Genomic DNA, 20,875 nt, shown 5'->3' with positions numbered 1-20,875 from the left:
CGCGCGTGCCAACAAGCAACTGCGTTTCCAAGGGCTAAAATAGAAGTCAGTTCTATTACTGACGCAGATGGCGCTGCAATTCCTGCCTCTCCCATCTCCTCATTGGTTTATAGAAGCAGGTACCCACATGCCATCTCCTCATTGGTTATACCCACGTGGGTGACTGGAAGACGAAGGAGGTCAGTGGCGGTAATGCACCTAATTTATGAAAGTTGCCAATCGCAGTATAAAGTCAAGAGAAGAAAAGGCCTGGAAGGAGGAGAGATGACTAGAAACGATTTGGTTGACCGTTTTGTGTGTGGATTAATTGTCGGAGTAGAGGACCTTGTGCATTTCAAGTAAAATAACTCAATGTTTATACCCCAGGACAAATTAGCTAGCAACAGCAGGCTAGCTAAATAGGACAAATTAGCTAGCAAGTGCAAGCTAGCTGGCTAAATTGCCATACATGTTTAATGCTTTTCAACCTATCCCCAAATGAATATAATTGGTTCAGAGTTTGTTTTGATATTTTAACCTGCGTGTCGTGATCGCATTTGGTGTGGGGGGAAAAAATACATTTATGCACAATGGTGCACACGCGCAGCCGGTTTGGGTTCCGTGTAAGAGTCTTTAGGTGCCTTTTGGAAAACTCCAAGCGGGCTGTCATGTGCCTTTTACTGAGGAGTGGCTTCCATCTGGCCACTCTACCATAAAGGCCTGAATGGGGGAGTGCTGCAGGGTTCTCCCATCTCCACAGAGGAACTCGGGAGCTCTGTCAGAGTGACCATCAGGTTCTAACTATTTCTTGACCTGATTATTCACATCCTTCGTAGCTTATCTAAGTGGTAAAGTCATTGTGCGTTCTCAGTGGACATTGTTAATTCTGGCTATATACTCCGACTTCAGAGCACCCTCGTCTGACGTGTACCTGTGCCAGAGCACAGAATAAATTATGAATTTACGAACGCACAACACCCGTTGAATATGGCCGGTGTCATTAAACATCGGCAAAAAAGTGTAATTAAATTGCTGCCAGCAGCACAGTTACAGTCACCAACACGCTGGACAACATGAAAACAGCATAACCAGCTCTGCTAGGGCGAGTAAAATGGTCAGGGTGAGGTGTTCTCTCATTTGTTTTCTGGAATTAGCTAGCAGGTTAGCTTGGGTGCCGTTGTGAGGTCAGAACACTCTGATCAACCCTACACCTTGGCCAGAGCGTCTAGTGTGCACTCAACGCTCCGCGAGCGAATACGGCCAGAGCGCACTTTGGCACTCCAGATTGAATTTACGAACACACCCGAAATTGTAAGATATCTAGCTAGTAATTTGTTATGCTAACAAGCTAGCAAGAGGTTGCATAGCAACTGCATCAACTTCCGGTAGACAGACGAAGCGCTGGTACGCTCAACTGAAAGGATACTGTTCGTTTACAGTATACTAAAATTAAATAATAGTACATTGTATAAGTATATACTCATTAAGTATGGAGTATAAAGTATGTTTGTATGGGTATTCCATTTAAGAATGAAGGATGCCACTGTGTTCTTGGGGACCTTCAATCCTTCAGACATTTTTTGGCACCCTTCCCCAGATCTGTGCCTTGACACAATCCTGTCTCAAAGCTCTAAGGACAATTCCCTCGATGCCATGGCCTGGTTTTTGCTCTAACAAGCACTGTCAACAGTGGGACCTTATATAGACAGGTGTGTGCCTTTCCAAATCATGTCCAATTAATTGAATTTACCACATGTGACTCCAATCAACTTGTAGAAACATCTCAAGGATGATCAATGGAAACAGGATGCACCTGAGCTCAATTTAGAGTCTCATAGCAAAAGGTCTGAAGTCTTATGTAAATAAGGTATTCGTTTTTTTATTTTAAATACATTTGAAAATGTCTAAAACCCTGTTATCGCTTTATCATTATGGGGTAGTGTGTAGATTGAAGAGTTTTTTGTTTTTTAAAAAAAACTCTATTTTAGAATAAGGTTGTAACGTAACAAAATGTGGAAAAGGGGGTCTAAATACTTTTCAAATGCTCTGTATATCCAAAAGCATTTTGAGCCCCTTCAAATTAGTGGATTCGGCTATTTCAGCCACACCCATTGCTGACAGGTGTATAAAATCGAACACAACTATGCAATCTCCATAGACAAACAACAGCAGTAGAATTGCCTTACTGAAGAGCTCAGTGACTTTCAAAGTGGCACCGTCATATGACGCAACCTTTCCAACAAGTCAGTTCGTCAAATTCCTGCCCTGATAGTTTACCGGGGCAGCTCTAAGGTGACAGGTAGCCTTGTGGTTAGATCGGTGGGCCAGTAACCGAAAGGTCGCTGATTCAAATATCCAAGACGACGAAGTGAAAAATCTGTCTATATGCGCGCTTGACAAGGCACTTAACTCTAATTTTATCCAGGGATGCCATACTGCTATGGCCCATCATGTAAAACACCGCCTTTCACTGCACCGTTGAATGTGACAAAACATTTTTTACATTATAATTTAGTTTGCATATGCCTAGACCACCAGACCGTGGGGCCTGCACCCAGCGACCACAGTTCACACAAGGTTTGTCAATCCCTTCCCCTTCCACCATTCACTCTAATGTTGCTTTCAATGAGGAAAATGTGAATATTCAGTTAACCTTTTCCTCGGACTCATCGAATGCAGAAATCATTCTAGAGACCCCAAAAAGCCCCAAAAAATCCTACGATATTCTTTATACAGGGGCCTAGGTGATAGCTAATATGGCTTGTTACCATGTATTGGAGCTCTCTCTTTCACTGACAGTGAGAGTCATGTATGACAACCTGAATGCTTGGTATGTTTCAGTGCAACAGGCAGCAGATTCCAGCTGAGGGCACAGCTATAGGCTAAGTATCTCACTAGGTTTCACAAAAATAGCACAACACAGTGTTGTCACAATATCAACATTTTACTGAAGATCCAATACCTTTCCAAGTATCACGGTACCGAGTAGCATTGCGATACCAAAAGGGAAAAATTCAGTGGCATAGCATACCCTTACGCTTGTTCCCGTTTGCTAAACGTTATGCGCACGTGCTACACAAAGAAATGGTCACTGACATTCACACTTTCACTCAATACAAAATATATTGAATTGAACACTGTTCACTAGATAACGGAACACTGCATAGAATGGGTCATTTTCTCATACACTGAACAAAAATATAAACGCACCATGTAAAGTGTTGGTCCCATGTTTCATGAGCCGAAGAAAAAAAATCCCCTACATTTTCATTAGCACAAAATGCTTTTTCTCTCAAACTGTGTAAAAATGTGTTTATATCCCTGTTAGTGAGCATTTCACCTTTGCCAGATAATCCCTCCACCTGACAGGTGTAGCATATCATGAAGCTGATTAACCCATAAGAGTCTAAACCCCGTCTAAGCCGAGCGACAGGTTCTACGAAACTACAGTGCATTCGGAAAGTATTCAGACCCCTTGACTTTTTCAACATTTTGTTACGTTACAGCCTTATTATAAAAATTGATTAAATACAAAAATGTCCTCAAATCTACACACAATACCCTGTAATGACGAAGCGAAAACTGGCCGTTAGAAATTTTGGCAAATTCAGTAAAAAACTAACAGAAATACCTTACTTACATAAGTATTCAGACCTTTTGCTAAGATACTTGAAAATTGAGCTCAGGTGCATCATGGTTCCATTGATCATCCTTGAGACATTTCTACAACTTCATTGGAGTTCACCTGTGGTAAATTCAATTGATCGGACATGATTTGGAAAGGCACACATCTGTCTATATAAGTTCCCACAGCTGACAGTGCATGTCAGAGCAAAAACCAAGCCATGAAGTCTAAGGAATTGTCCGTAGAGCTCCGAGAAAGGATTTTGTCGAGGCACAGATCTGGGGAAGGGTACCAAAAAATGTTTGCAGCATTGAAGGTCCTAAGAACACAATGGCCTCCATCATTCTTAAAAGGAAGAAGTTTTGAACCACCAAGACTCTTCCTCAAGCTGGCCACCTGGCCAAACTGAGCAATTGGGGGAGAAGGGCCTTGGTCAGGGAGGGGACAATGGTCACTCTGACAGAGTTCCTCTGTGGAGATGGTTGTCCTTCTGGGAGGTTCTCTCATCTCTGCAGCACTCCACCAATCAGGCCTTTATGGTAGAATGGCCAGACGGAATCCACTCGTCAGTAAGAGTCACATAACACTCCGGTTGGAGTTTACCAAAAGGCACCTAAAGGACTAACGGACCATGGAAAACAAGATTCTCTTGTATGATTAAACCAAGATTGAACTCTTCGTCTTGAATGCCGTCTGGAGGAAACATGGCACCATCCCTACGGTGAAGCAAGGTGGTGGCTGCATCATGCTGTGGGGATGTTTTTCACCGGCAGGGACTGGGAGACTAGTCAGGATTGAGAGAAAGATGAACGAAGCAAAGTACAGAGAGATCCTTGATGAAGTCCTGAGTGCTCTTGAGTAGGTTCTTCACCTTCCAACAGGACAACGACCCTAAGCACACAGCCAAGACATGGCTTTGGGACAAGTCTCTGAATGGCAATGTGGGGCCCAGCCAGAGCCCGGACTTGAACCCAATCAGACATCTCTTGAGACCTGAAAATAGCTGTGCACCGATGCTCCCCATCCAACCTGGCTTGTAGCATCATACCCAAGAAGTCTTGAGGCTGTAATCACTGCCAAAGGTGCTTCAACAAAGTACTGGGTAATGGGTATGAATAATTACATAAATGTGATGTTTATGGTATTTTATTTATTTTTTAGAAATCTGAACAACTGTTTTTGCTTTCGCATTATAGGGTATTGTGTGTAGATTGATGAGGGGAAAAAACTATCCATTTTAGAATAAGGCTGGAACGTAACAAAATGTGAAAAAGGTCATGGGGTCTGAATGCACTGTATATGGAATTGTTTCAAGGTCATACCAAGGATCATTTTGCTATTTGATTTAGAATTTTAAGACCCGTTGAAGTATACAAAAAAAAATCTATAACAATTATTTGATGAAAAACTTTTTTTGGGCCCACCTGCTATTAGCCCATACAAATGAACTGAACAACAGATTCACTACATGGAACAACAGATCCCAAAAGTCCCAAAACATTGAAGTGTCTGCATATATATATATATATATAAAAGATCAGGAAACTTTTTGTTGTTGATGTATTTAACCCCTTATTTTTTTGGCACTAAACTGTCTCCATATATACTGCCATACATTTTTTTCATAGGCAGATGTGGAGGAAAGTTTGATTTCAGAGGGGGCGTGGACATCGACCTTAGGGTTGAACAGCATGATCATTACACAGGTGTGCTGGGGACAATAAAATGCCACTCTAAAATGTGCAGTTGTCACACAACACAATGTCACGTCTCAAGAATCTGTTCTCTTTTAAATCAATAACACAGTTTAAGTGATCAAAGGGGGGGAAAAAATTATGTAGGCATTCATATGTAATGGGGCCAAAGCCAACATGAGTAACTCCAGTTCTTGTGAAGGATGTATTTGATGCAACGTGCTAAAAAAGTGGACTAGATGTGCATGCACAACCAACTCGGCCCATAGATCTTATGTTGACAAAATTAGTGCATAATATGACCTGTTTATTATAACTTGTATCAACAAGAACAATCAAACTATGATCAGAACACGACGATCCGATCAGGACACCTCACATCAACACCTGACATTGTTCTACTTTTAAAAAGGGAGGCTTTGCACTATCCACACACAGAATACTTGGACAATGGAAACGAGAAAACTCACCAAGAGGCTTTTGTGCTTCAAGGCTCTTTCCTTTGTAGGTATCAAACAGGTTGAGAGACGCATACTTGGATTTGCCATCCTTCCCCTTTGCAGTTTGCCCAGAGCGCTCTGACATTGCGCTGTCCGCTCATTGAGTATGGTGAGCCCTGAGACTGGGAAAGAGAGAAAGAAATGGAGACATTTGATGCAGCACTGTAAGTGAAGGTAAATGTGGTGTTGAGTTCACGCAGGTATCTAAACAAAACAAGTCCAGATTTCCAGTCTTTGGTTTGCAGTGTGTGCGTGACAAAGTTTGTAGTGTGGACAGAGAGGGGGAAGACCGTGCTCAGGACAGGTCAGTAGCATTACAGAGACCTGTGTGTGTGAGCAGAGCTAGTACATTGCAATAAACACGTCAACACAGGAAATATTGTACCGAGAGAATAATGCAATCCATGGCACAGTTGCCATGGTGATGCATTATAAATGATGTTCAGTTCTACTAGGTCTGCCTTGAGAGGGGTTGCCTCCATGGCAACACCAGGGTTGAGCCCATTTTACTGCTCACCAATAAAATCCACTGGGTTGACATCTGTCCAATTCAAAGATTTGGTGACAGCTAGAGAGGTGTTATGTGTATGTATACTGAACAAAAATATATATACGCAACACTCAAAACTTTCAAAGATTTTACTGAGTTCATAGAAGGAAATCAGTCATTTGAAATAAATAAATTAAGCCCTAATCTACAGATTTTTCATGAGGAGCAGCCATGGGTGGTCAAGGGGGGGCATAGGCCCACCCACTGGGGAGCCAGGCCCAGCCTTTCAGAATTATTTTCCTGCACAAAATGGCTTCATTACAGACAGAAATATTCCTCAGCACCCCCACCCACTTCTTAAATGATCCCACAGGTGAAGTAGACAGATGTGGAGGTCCTGGGTTGGCGTGATTACACATGGTCTGCAGTTGTGAGGCTGGTTGGACGTAATACAAAATTATCTAAAATGACGTTGAGGCAACTTATGGTAGAGAAATTAACAAATTATCTGGCAACAGCTCTGGTGCGCATTCCTGCAGTCAGCATGCCAATTGCATGCTCCCTCAAAACTTAAGACATCTGTGGCATTGTGTTGTGTCACAAAACTGCACATTTTTGAGTGGCCTTTTATTGTCCCCAGCACAAGGTGCCCCTGTGTTAAGATCATGCTGTTTAATCAGTTTCTTGATATGCCACACCTGTCAGGTGGATTAATTATCTTGGCAAAGGAGAAATGCTCACTAACATGGATGTAAACAACTTTGTGCACAGAATTTGAGAGAGATTTTTTTTTTTACCTCATTAAAACATGGGACCAACACATGTTGTGATTGATTATATTTTAGTTCGGTATAAACCTTGTTAAACATTACAAAAACAATCTCAGTCTTGTAGGCAGTGCCATCTTGTTTGAGGTAAATGTTGCTCTCAATGTCATTTAACAAGATGGAGATAAATTGCAAGCTGCACAATGAGTTGATGAATCAGAGGTCCCGTGTGGCTCAGTTGGTAGAGCATGGAGCATGGTGTTTGCAACGCCAGGGTTGTGGGTTCGATTCCCACCGGGGACCAGTACGGAGAAGAAAAAATAAGAAGAAGAAATGTATGAAATGTATGCATTCACTACTGTAAGTCGCTCTAGATAAGAGCATCTGCTAAATGACTAAAATGTAAACGTAAGGTCCACTGTAGCTCAGTTGGTAGAGCGTGGTGCCAACGCCAGGATGGTTATAGGGTTATTTCGTAGTTGATGTCTTCACAAGTATTCTAGAAAGTAGTAAAAAATAAATAAAAACCCTGGAATGAGTAAGTGTATCCAAAATGTTGTGTATATATATACACATGCACAATATAGTGATGCTGCCCATTTTTTGGCAAGATTGTCAGAGCTCAACATTTCAGTAACATTTTCTGGCAAGATTGCAATGTTGAGCTCTGACAGTAACTGTTTATGCTGTAACTGAATGGTTGAGCTCTGCCAATCTTGCCAGAAAATGGGCAGCATCATTATATTGTGAGTTCGTGTAGTTATATCAAGAGAGAAGGAGCAGTGACAAGCCTTGACACAGTTATGATCCATGGCAAGTACACAGCATAAACAGTGTCATGTTAGATGGGTTTTCAATAGTGCACTGCAAACCACAAGAGCAACTGACAAAATAACTTGACACATTTAAAGACTGCAACAATAAAGACAGGAAGGCCCCCATCAATAACTATGCCAGATGATGAATCAAGAATGTTTTCAATGCAAATTTGTATTTAGTGAAGATTGCCTTAATGATTTAAATATACTTTCAAGTCATATTATTGTCTCAAAAACTACCAAATAACAGTGAACCGTGTGTGCCTCAATAGCCCAATGAGATTAGAAAATTAGGTCGTGGGATGGCCGGCAAATTGCATGTTGTGCGGGGATTAACAGGGCAGCTAAGGAAGCCATCGCTACAATACACCAGGAAAGGGCCTTTAACACAGAAAGGAGCTCAGGACCAGCCACAGCCTGCCATCATCAGCATCATAACCGCTAACACAGTACACTCAACGGCAATGGTCAAACAAACATACATCCCATGAATACGCTTAAACAAAAACGGTTGTTAGCACATAGAATTGACTGTAGCCAACGTTAGCTCAGTGAACAGCTAGCTAGGTAGTTAATGCGGCCTCCATATTCACGTTGGGGGGGGGGGGGGGGCTGCGATGTTTCGTAATACATATCCAGTTGGTGAAATGAATTTAGTTGCATTCCTCGTTGAATCACAGTGGATACGTCAATCATAATTCCCATTTAATGCGATAATAAGGATCGTATAAAGCCCAAATACTAGGAACTAGGCGATTTGGCAAATTATTTTATTAAGATAACAAAACAAAATGGCGGTGCGGGTAGGCCCATCTTTAGAACAAACCGGTGAGCAATGAATCTAGCTAGTTAGCTAACGTTACTTGCGTTGATACACACATTGAACATTCACCCACGTTGTGAAAACACAATTGGCTGTTGTGCAACCAGATTATTGTATAACTATCGAATCGAAAATAGTAACCTAGCCATCTCCAATATATCTTCCTACAACTCGTCCTGTTATGAACCAAACCAGACAGCAATTGAGCAGATAGTTAGCCAACACTATTATCGCTAGCAAGTGACTGTTAGCCGACGCTAACATTAGTTAGCTAACTAAGGTTACCTCATTAGCACACATCTATTGCGGTTGCCATCGTTACATATCCACTATAATTTAACTAGCTTATTTTTTCTACATCAGGAAATACAATATGTAGCTACTAACCTGGTCTTGTCCCGACTTGTCTCGAGGTTGTACGGCAGAATAATGTAATCACGTTAGCTCACTACACTAGCTAATTGCTCACGCTGGTGCTAGAAAGTAACGTTTACCCTAGCTTGCTAGCTGAAAATACAAATTGATTTATTATAAAACCAGAGAGGGGATACTGGAGATTGACGTGTGTAAAGCGGCTTACTTGTACTCCTTTTTCTTTTTCCACAAAACAAAATAAAAATATTACAGGAGAATTTGATCCGTCACTACAAGAGCCGTCAACGGCTACTACAGACCGTAGTGCAGAGGGGGGCGGAGGGCACGCAAAGTGGGCGGGGTCAGATTAAAATAATGAGTTCCGAATCCGCGTTTTGGCCTATCAGATCTAAAATGTTGGATTATTTCTAATTTGCATGGATTTAAATCACGCCCTGTACCCTACATTGTCATGTCGTGGAAACATTTACGTAATGTATTTGTAGCGTTCAACCAGTGAACGGTCTACTGTTGCCGCGTTCAAAACAACTGGGAACTCGGAAGAAATGTGCTCAGACTAGGGAAATGTATTTTGAACGGTCATCAAACTCGGATTTCAAACTGGGGATGTCGGACCTCTTTCGAGAACTTCGACTGTCGTACTTGAAGATCACTGATTTGACCTCATATTTTTCCGAGTCCCCAGTTGTTTTGAACGCACTGTTTATCGTGTCACACTGTCTGGCTGCTATTTATCAACACTAAAACAAAATCAAGTGTGTGTTTTTCATTCTCAGTATAATGCAATTCAATATTTTATGGTTTATCCCTCTTGCTCATCTCTCATGAATGACCATATAATTAAAGGAGAAGTTCACCCATGTTTACATGGTGTCTTATTTTCACTCTTTCTGTGCTTGTAGCTGATCACCCAAACCATTTTTTAATATTTTGTTTCATTACAGAAAAAAATGGTTGTCACATTGCCATTGATTACAATGCAGTATGAAAATGTGTCTAAAGCATGTTAGAAAACGCTCCAAAACACTCCAAACCTATTGTTGATTGATGTATTATGAGTTGCTTAGGAGTGTTTTGTAGCGGTTTTTAACACGTTTTTTAGACCAGAAGTTCAACCTGTTAAACTCTGAGCAGAGTTTAAGTTGTACCCACTGTCAATTTTGGTCAGAGGCCGTAAATCACCAGCTATGGTTAGTGGTGTAAAGTAATTAAGTAAAAATACATTAAAGTACTACTTAAATCGTTTTTTTTTAAATCTGTACTTTTTTAAACATCTTTTACTTTTACTCCACTACATTCCTAAAGAAAATAATGTACTTTTTACTCCATACATTTTCCTTGACACCCAAAAGTTCTCGTTACATTTTGAATGCTTAGCAGGCATGAAAATGATCCAATTCACACACTTATCAAGATAATATCCCTGGTCATCCCTACTGCCTCTGATCTGGCAGACTTACTAAACATAAATGCTTTGTTTGTAAATTATGTCAGTGTTGGAGTGTGCCACTGGCTATCAGCAAATTAAAACACAAGAAAATCATGCTGTCTGGTTTGCTTAATATAAGGAAAGTGAAATGATTTATACTTTTACTTTTGATACTTAAGTATATTTTAGCCATTACATTTACTTTTGATACTTAAGTATATTTAAAAGCAAATACTTTTAGACTTTTACTCAAGTATTATTTTACTTGGTGGCTTTTACTTTTACTTGAGTCATTTTCTATTAAGGTATCTTTACTAATGAATGACAATTGAGTACTTTTTCCACCAGTGGCCATGGTCATGTGCAATTTAGATCAAGTCACCAAAAGTGTAAACATTTTGTATGCATGGAAAGGGTACCCCCTGGTGGTCATTGTAATGCAACACATTTCTTTTCCATCCACATTTACTGTGTCATTACCTTGAATTTATCCTCCATATGCGTCATTGATTTATTTCACTTGTTTCCAGTAGGAAAATACATTGTAAAATAAGTTTGAAGTTTCTTTGCCTGTCTGTGTGTTATACATTTTTTTTGAAAGCCCCGATCGCTAGGGTCATTTTAAAATGTAAAGCTTAAAAATCAGTTCAGCCATTTTCGCAGTGAGGTACTACCAATATTTGATATCTTAACTAGATGACTATCAGGGGGTGCTGTGTTCAAGCCACCACACCTCAATCTTCGCACTCCCTCACTATTGTAAAAAATATTTTGAAAGCTATAGAAATGCATTTATTAATCAAACCAAGCAGTTGCCATACCAAGCTGGGCAGGGTTGGTCCTGGTCAGTCCCTGGATGGGAGACCAGATGCTGCTGAACTCTGTACAGAGTTCACTCTTCCATTTGCTTCTGAAGCTGCTTATTTGAAGATAAGCCAGCTGTGCCGATGGTTCCAGTGGGTGAAAAGAGTAGCATACGGTGACTTGAGACTCGTAGTAGGATGGAATGGTTCGAAAAGTTTTAGATATTTGACTTAGGACAGCTAATCAGCTGTACCAGTGATTGTCTGAGAGGGGAGTTTGTCACCTCTTCCTCCTCGTGTTGATAGTCAGGATTTAGACCACTTAAGACGTGGGCTGCAGCTCCCCGTCTTTCCTGGTGTAAAGAAAGATGAATTTATTTCTTCACCTCGTGTTGAGGTTTAAAGTTCCAACCATTTCAAACATGTGGCTACCGCTCCACGCTTTTCTGGTCTAAAGGTTGATTTCTCTTCCAAGCCTTTATGGACTCTTGGTCAAAAGGGTGTTCCGTCATGCTGACAAGCTCTCTGACCTAACTTGGGGCGGGGCTAGTTACTGTGCAAAGTATTATCAAAAACAATAATTTTATTCGAAAAGTAAAATCACATTAACAAAAATACTTTCATCATGTTCATATTATATGCACAACATATTGGATGAAAACTTGACAGATAAAGGGGAGATACTTTTCAAGTTACAGTATTTCCGTTATATAGTTTTTAATGACATCACAAAATGAAAACCAATATTACATTCATTTTCCATAGTTCCCCACTGACCATTCCCCACATTGTTATGTTAGAAATATTGTTTCCTGTATTCACTTTTTGGACGTTAGAGTTTTGGCGGTAACAAGTCTGTGAAACAAAGGCACAATCCTCTCACCAATACTGGAGGGTAGAGAGAGAGTCCTCTCCTGCTTAATTTATGACCGGGTCTGGAGGTGTCAAAGCCCCCACACCAGTTCCCTCCTTCCCTTTGCAGGTGAGAGATGGTCTGGTTATTGTCAGCCATTGCCAAGCTGATCTCACCCATTGTGATCCTCACAGGACAGTCATGACATTAGTATCCGATCTACTTCATCGGACCACTTCCGAATTCAGCGCATCACTGGAACTTCCTGTTTAAGTTTTTGCATGTAAGCAGGAACCAGAAGGATAGAGTTATGGTCAGATTTTCCAAAGGGAGGACGAAGGAGATCTTTGTATGCGTTTCTGCGTGTGGAGGACAGGTGATCTAGAGCTTTGTTGCTTCTAGTTGCACGGGTGACATGCTAGTAAAAATGATGTAAAACGTATTTCAGTTTCTCTGCATTCAAATCACCGGCCACGAGAAGCACCACCTCTGGATGTGCCTTTTCTTGTTTGCTTATGGCCCTATACAGCTCGTTGAGTGCGGTCTTAGTGCCAGCAATGGTTTGTGGTGGTAAACAGACAGCTATGAAAATGAGATATTCTATAAAGAAAAACTTTCCTTAAGGTATAATGTTAAGAGATTACTAATGTTACTGTTCCCACTACAACAAAAAATACTTAACTGTTTTAGGATGGGGAGAGCATTCGGAATTTTGGATGAAAAGCGTGCCCAAAGTAAACTTCCTGCTACTCAGGCCCAGAAGATTTGGATAGAAAACACGCTAAAGTTTCTAAAACTGTTAGAATTATGTATGCGAGTATAACAGAACTTATTTGGCAGTTGAAACCCTGAGGACAAACCATCCAGGATTTTTGTTGTTGTTGAGGTGACAGTGTTTTCAATGAGTTTTCTATGTGGATCGAGATTTCTAAGGCACTTGCTTGCAGTTCCTATTGCTTCCACTGGATGTCAACAGTCTTTAGAAATTGGTTGATGTTTTTCTTTTGAGTAATGAAGAAGTATGGCTGTTCAGAACGATGGTCGAGTCTAGTGTACTGTTGTGGTTGGTGCGCACAACCTGAAAGCTCGCTCCACTTTGTTTCGTCCTGTATTGAACACAGTTTATCCCGTCTTTAATTTAATCAATTATTTACGTTAAAAAATACCTAAAGTTGTGTTAGGAAAGTTGTTTGAAATGTTTGGATCAAGATTACAGGTAACTTATTAGATATTTTGTAGTCATTTTGGGCGAGTTGGAACCGGTGTTTTTCTGAATAAAACGCGCCAAATAAATGGACATTTTGGAGATATAACGACAGAATTTATTGAACAAAAGGACCATTTATGATGTTTATGGGACATAGTGGAGTGCCAACAGAAGAAGATCTTCAAAGGTAAGGTATGAATTATATCGTTATTTCTGAGTTTTGTGTCGCGCCTGGCGGGTTGAATTATGATCGTCATGTGTTTGTTTGATGGGGTGCTGTCCTCAGAAAATAGCATGGTTTGCTTTCGCCGTAAAGCCTTGTTGAAATCTGACACGATGGCTAGATTAACAAGAAGTTAGGCTTTCATTTGGTGTATTGCACTTGTGAATGTATGAAAGTAAAAAAAAAAAAATAATTTGAATTTGAATTTCGCGCTCTGCAGTTTCACCGGATGTTGTCGAAACGTTCCGCTAGCGGAACCCCTATCCCAAACAGGTAGGCTAGCGTCCTTTTTTCTGAATTTCCGCCTGACTGACGTGCCCAAAGTAAACTGCCTGTTACTCAGCCCCAGAAGCCAGGATAGGCATATAATTGGTACCATTGGATAGAAAACACTTTGAAGTTTGCATACATGTTAAAATAATGTATGAGACTATAACACAATTTACATGGTAGGAAGAAATCCAAAGAAAAACCAACCAGAATTTTTTTTAGGGATAACAGAGACATCCACAGTCTTGCAAACCTCCTGAGGACGATGACTAGGGGAAGGCTGTGCTGCTTGAAGGCAGTGGGAATGGCAAAAGTGGCATCCATAAAACTCTCATCAGCCCCAGAGTCAATGAGCACTCGAAGAGACTTAGATTGGTCTCCCCACAGCACAAGCACAAAAAAGGGTGTGCGAGTGATGGGAATTAGGGAACTCCTAGTCTGACTTACCATAGTACTGGTACCCACTAGGGACAAGGGTTTCCTAATAGAGCAGGCAGCTATAAAATGTCCTGCCCCTCCACAGTACAGACAACAGTTATTATTCATCCTCCGTGAGCGCTCCCAAACTGATAGCCTAGTTCTTCCCAACTGCATAGGCTCAGGAGTATCCAACTCACCCGTCGTAGATTCACGAGAGAGCTCGGGTGATTTCGACTCCTCTCGGAAGAGCTGCCTTCGGAAACTTCCGGATTCCATAGGAGGTGAACGCGCCATATCGGGTGCACGAGTGTGCCTGAGACCAGACCTCTCACTCTTGCGTTCCCTTAGGCGTCCATCAATTTTAATGGTTAAGGCGATAAGGGAGTCGAGGTCCACCGGCAGTTCCCGAGCAGCTAGCTCATCCTTTACCTCCTCAGATAATTCGTGCAGAAAAGTATTGAAAAGAGACTCCAGATTCCAGGCACTCTCGGCGGCCAACGTGCAAAAGTGCACGCGTAGTCTGCCACACTACGGGAGTTTCAACTTAAGTTAAGCAGTTTGCTGGCCGCCTTTCTCCCGGATACCGGAGACTCAAAAACTTCTGACCTCTGCCATGAATTCCTCCAAATGACCGCAAATGGCAGATTGTTGTTCCCAAACTGCCATAGCCCAGGAAAGCACCCTTCCCGACATTAGCATAATTATATATGCTATCTTCGAGCGGTCTGAAGAAAACAAATATGGCTGTTGCTCAAAAATAAGCGAGCACTGAGAAAAAAAACCCTGGCAGGTACCATGATTCCCCGAATATCGCTCTGGAGGAAAGCAGGGTTCACAGGGAGTCGGGATAGGCTGTACAAACTCACCACAGATAGGGAAATAATTACTGGGGGATTGGGTTTTTTCCCAGAGGTGGCAGACAGTCTGAGCTAACTCCCTGATTTGCTCCATAATAGCCTTTAACCCATGGTCATGGTGTTCCGTCAAGGAACTGAGCCCTTCCAAAAGGGCCCTGTAACAACAACTCCCTGCAGGGAGACAGCGTGACGGAGCTGGTCCAAGTCTGCTGGGTCTGTCATGGCCAGTTCGTACTATCATGACACAAGGCGAGACCCAGATGCAGACACAGGAAGCAGATGGTTGGAGTCTTAAAATATTTATTAATCCAATAGGGGAAGGCAAGAGAATGGTCGTGGACAGGCAAAAGAGTCAAAACCATTTCAGAGTCCAAAAGGTACCGAAGGGAAGGCAGAATCAAGGGCAGGGCAGGCAGGATGATCAGGCAGGCGGGAAAGTAGTCCAGAGTCAGGCAGGGGTCAAAACCGTGAAGACTATCAAAAAGAGAATAGCAATAGGAGTACGGGAAAAACACGCTGGTTGACTTGACTAACAAACAAGACAAATTGGCACAGAGAGACCGGAAACACAGGGATAAATACACTGGGGAAAATAAGCGACACCTGGAGGGGGTGGAGACAATCACAGGAACAGGTGAAACAGATCAGGGCGTGACAGTAGTCTATTTCAGAAGAACAGAATTGCATACTCTGAGTTGTCCTTATGTTCTGTCCTCATCTGGCTATGCCATATGGCTGTGGGCCACACTAGTTCATTTAGCAGACAATATTTGCTTAGAGTTACGTTGAAGACTTTTATATTATTTTATAGTATGAAGAATACAATTGAACAAAGCTGAATAAATAAATATATTTTCTCCAAACATTTGAGGGAGTGCGCACAGGCGGCTATTCTGTTGAGTGGTTAACAAAGAAATAGGTACTCCTATATGCTTCATTTAGAGTTATTAATGTAACTTTAGTTGTTTTACAAATGTTGGGCTATATGTTTAGATTTTTAATACAATGTATGATTGCATTGCATGATGACAGTCGAAGGATGATTTGAAAAGTTTTATGAAAAGCATGAGCTCTGCTTTGTTTTATGCGCAGGCTGTACACACTTCATCAGTCTCTCATTCAATATTTGACAAGTACTTGATAATGCCCCGAATTTCCCGGGCGGCATCCCCTTGGTGTGGCCGCAATGCCCCCTAAAAAAATCCTTGCCTTTTGCAGCCAGTGAACGTTGTACCCTTGGGCTGAACATAATAATTATAATTCCCTTCTCCCTGAGTGCTGCGTGCTCTGAAGCATCTCACTCATACGGCTCACCATCAAGTGATCGGGTTTTTCTCACAGACTACAGGTGAAGACAGACACATCGGGGACGCAACTGCGCGCGTCCTTATCCAATTCCGTGGTGCATATTGAAGATATTGGAAGAACTATCCACATTTACTTTTCATCAGCCAACAAGATGAGTAGGCCTAATGAACAGCAAAAGCACTGGCCTATGTCAATCTACTATCCCCCATAGTACAACAGTTGACCTATTCTATTCTGTGCGAGAAACAAATATTCCAAATATAGTATGGGACAGTTGTGGGATGCAATAGATCCCAAATTAATACAACCACTATCATCAAAAAACCTGTTTTACGCAATAAGGCTGACACAATAAGGCTACATGAGGTGTGCGACTATGATTCGAAAAAGTCGGGGAAAAAAAGGCATTGTTTCTTGCCTTAAACTGGGCATCATTCACAAGTGATAATATGTAAATCACAAGTCATAGGCTAATACTTTCACCCATCAGACTATTAGTCTTGTCTTTACATATACTAAATAATATGTTTGAAATTTGTTTGGATTTAAAATGGACCATTATCATGCACCAGGGGGCAGGGGAAAAATACATGTCATCTATGCACTTAAATAGCGAATGGAGGACACTTTTCCCGTGGTAATTTACTCCTGTTGTAAAAGAGAAGCAATGTGCTTAATATTAGGAAAGTTGATAAATAAATATAGTAGACCTAGCTGTTACAAAGCTCGTGGGATCCTCATCTTAATAGAGGCCACCTGTTACGTCCACTCCCGCTCTCCCGCTTCCAGCGCTTGATGTCACCGGTCTACTTTAAGATGTTTTTTTCCCCCCAAGTGCAATATTTATATATATTGTGTGTGGTCACAAGCGTTCTATTATAAAGGTTGTCATAGCTAACTGCAATATTAGTGTTGTTTTTTTCTCAAGACTTGAGTGTCATTTGCCGTAAAGTCTAGGTAACAAATAACATTGGATTGCTTTCTGTGAGTTAGGTTCACATTGCCCACTTTTTATTTTACACACAGAGACTGATCATTTAGATCATATTCTTTGGTGTTTAATTAGTTAAAACCTGCATTTCCCCCTAGCAGGGATTTTTTGCATGTTTCAGTGCAAAAAAAAGTGGCACCTTTTTGGGCACCCACCAGTTTGCATCCCTGCAGCTGTCGTTGCTGGACATCCAGGTATCACCCGCACCATTCAGTCCATCTCTGGAAAGTACTGGTGGCCCACCTTGGCACAGGACGTCACTTGTTATGTCAACTCCTGTTCCGTATGTGCCCAATCCAAATCCCCCCGGAACGCTCCAGCAAGGAAACTCAATCCCCTTCCCGTGCCTCAGCATCCCTGGTCTCATCTGTCCATTGATTTTGTCACTGATCTCCCCTCTGACGGTTTTACCACAATTTTTGTGATAGTGGACAAATTCTCAAAATCATGTTGTTTCATCCCTCTCTCTGGTCTCCCTACCGCTATCCAGGTTGCTGAGGCAGGTCTTCAGGCACTCTTTGATCGTGGCCCCCAATTCACATCACGTGTATAGAAGGCCTTCATGGAGAAGCTGGGGGTCACGGACTAAACAGTCACGTGGAATTTGACTGCCTTCATGACTCGTGACCGCCGTTGTGGTGGTAATATGGTCATCGTAACAGCCCTATTCAGGACAAAAAGGTAATAAGCTTTGCCACATTTTTTGCAGTATTACTTTAGTGCCTTGTTGCAAACAGGATGCATGTTTTGGAATATTTGTATTCTGTACAGGCTTACTTCTTTTCACTCTGTCAATTAGGTTAGTCTTGTGGAGTAACTACAATGTTGAGCCATCCTCAGTCTTCTGTCACAGCCATTTAAACAAGGGAACTGTTTTAAAGTCACTTTTGTCCTTATGGTGAAATCCCTGAGCGGTTTCCTTCCTCTCCGGCAATTGAGTTGGGAAGGACACCTATATCTTTGTGGTGTCTGGATGTATTGATATACCATCCAAAGTGTAATTAGTAACTTCACCATGCTCAAAGGGATATTTATTTTTACCCATCTACCAATAGGTGCCCTTCTTTGCGAGGCATTGGAAAACCTCCCTGGTCTTTGTGGTTGAATCTGTGTTTGAAATTCACTGCTCGACTGAGGGAGCTTACAGATAATTGTATGTGTGGGATACAGAGATGAGGTAGTCATTGAAATAATTGTTTAATATTATATTTGACACAGTCCATGCAACTTATTATGTGACATTTTTACTCCTGAACTTATTTAGGCTTGCCATAACAAAGGGGTTGAATACTTATTGACTCAAGACATTTCAGCTTTTCATTTTGTAGGAATTTGTAAAGAATTTGAAGAAACAAAATTCCACGTTGACATTTTGGGGTATTATGTGTAGTGTGGACCCAAAACAAAGAGTTTAAAAGTTATTCTGTTAATCTCTCCTCCTTCAGGCTTCTTCTTTGGACTTTATATGGCGGTTGGCAACCAACTTTAAGGTGCATTACCACAACAGACTGTACTGGAGTGTGGACCTCAGTTCATCTTTCAATTACCCATGTGGGTATATGCTCCTAAAAACCAATGAGGAGATGGCACGTGGGTATATGTGCCTAAAAACCACTGAGGAGATGAGAGAGGCAGGACTTGCAACGCGTCACAAATAGAACCAAGTTCTATTTTAGCCCCTGGCTACGCAAACGCAAGCAAGCAGTGTGGGTGCAATGATTGAATAATATGTATGTGCGACGTGTGCATGCGGTCTGGTGTCGTGGATGAATCAGAATTAGTTGGGTAACTACAGATAATTAAGATGTTTTATTAGTATAATATGCTTATGTGAGATACTTGTCATTAGAAAGTGTCCATTGGACTCTGGTATCTTTCAGTTGCACGTTTCCCTTAGCTGGGGCTCAGTCACTTGGGGCCCAGAGAGGGGAGAGGTCAGACTTGTCTTTTATATGTGAATGTGTCTTTACCTATTCTTAAACCATGTGAAGGGATGGCGTGATTAATGGGGAACCAATGACTTGTCTCCACAACGTCTGTGAGCAAGTCACTCCCTCCTTTTCTTTATTGTGGGGAGGTTTATGGCAGTAACTGGACCCTTGTATGTCCTCTCTTAGATCTCACACTTATCCTGTGATAATATATGGCCTAGAGGCTCACTCCCCCCAGTGAGCCTGTCCAGGAGTGGGGTCAAGAGGGGGTTTGCTTGAAATGGGAGTATCTAGAGTTGACAATTGATATATGCCATTGGATGAAATGGTGTTTTTGTTCTATGAAGTACCAGGGAGGGACGGTTCTAGGGGGACCAGATACTGGGCTATACAATGAACCCTGTTGACATAGCAGTTACTGCCTGCTGTGTTTTATGGATATCGGTCATACAAAACTTAACCTTTGTGACCCATTCTATGTATCTGTGGTTTGTCATGTACGTTGAAGGGGGTGTAACTTTGCTATAAAATATCTCTGTAGCCATTGTGTAATCACCTTTTTCAATGGCATCATTGAGGGTCAAGTGCTTTTGCAAAAGTATCTTAAGTATTAAAGATCTAGTTAACTCGGACTGGTGTGTTTGTAACTATCCTCATTTGGTAATGCAGAAATTAGTCACCACACTGGTCAACGTGAGTTTGAATGTCATGGTTACACAAAGAGATTCATGGCCGCAAGTACGATTTGCATATGTGTCATTTTAATTTCGCAAGCTTGTATCATGTGAGACTTAACGGTCACAAACTTGTGACTTGACATTTGAATACATTCAAGATTTGCAAGCATTTATTTTTCAGAATTATTGTCTGTTTACAAGTATGAATATTCTTGTAAACAAACTTCAATTGACTAAATACAGTTACCTTATTTATTTTGTTTTTCTATACAGGTTTGTCTTATGATTCCCAGCAGCCTGGGGGAGATGGATACAACCATACTCCAAAGCAGGACATTTCCCTGCATCTAGTTTGAGGCCTGCTAACAGCAGGAACATGGAGTGCTCCATCTCAGTGCCAGTAGGTCATGCATATTTATTAAATATATAATACTCCATTCATATGAGGAGTGGATAATCCCTATGCACCATAAACCTGTCTACTCCTGAAGTAACTCCCTGTCAGAGAGACTGATTAGGTTTTGCCGAAGCACTGGGCCAATGGGAGGTCAGGGCTTAGGGTTCAGAGGGAGTGAGGACAATGTTACAGACATGAAGAATAACTTGAACCACAGAGTAAGGCTAACTTCAAACCAAAATGCATGAAAGCTTGGCTGTTTGGTAGGGGATAAAACACTGTTTTACCTGTGTCGTGGAAATTCTACCCAGGGACACTCAAAGTCCATCTTAAATTAATCATTCTTTATTATCAGCGTACTGGAGATGTTTCAACCAACTCAATGCACCAAGTACACATGTTGATCAGGAGCTCTACCGGGGCAGTCCCGTTAGTTCT

The 20,875-nt window shown here is 41.5% G+C and overlaps 1 protein-coding gene across 3 annotated transcripts in view; it reads right to left on the bottom strand.

Annotated features, from left to right (window-relative positions):
* Positions 1 to 9,397, bottom strand: part of LOC115176016 (protein PRRC2A) — a 39,649-nt gene extending 30,252 nt beyond the window's left edge. For 2 of the 3 annotated variants that reach the window (XM_029735736.1, XM_029735738.1), the window contains exons 1-2: positions 9,084 to 9,397; positions 5,769 to 5,920 (exon numbers count right to left, since the gene is read on the bottom strand). In XM_029735736.1, coding sequence (XP_029591596.1) covers positions 5,769 to 5,883 — 115 coding nt within the window. In that variant the 5' untranslated portion in view covers positions 5,884 to 5,920; positions 9,084 to 9,397. The remainder of the gene's footprint in view (positions 1 to 5,768; positions 5,921 to 9,083) is intronic. The other variant, XM_029735737.1, reaches the window with a different exon arrangement.
* Between the last annotated feature and the right edge of the window lie 11,478 nt (positions 9,398 to 20,875).

The sequence above is a fragment of the Salmo trutta genome, chromosome 36 (genome assembly GCF_901001165.1).
Source record: "Salmo trutta chromosome 36, fSalTru1.1, whole genome shotgun sequence".
In the NCBI taxonomy this organism is placed as follows: Eukaryota; Metazoa; Chordata; class Actinopteri; order Salmoniformes; family Salmonidae; genus Salmo; species Salmo trutta.
The sequence above is the reverse complement of the archived record's forward strand: the minus strand, read 5'-3'. Positions and strand labels throughout refer to the sequence as shown.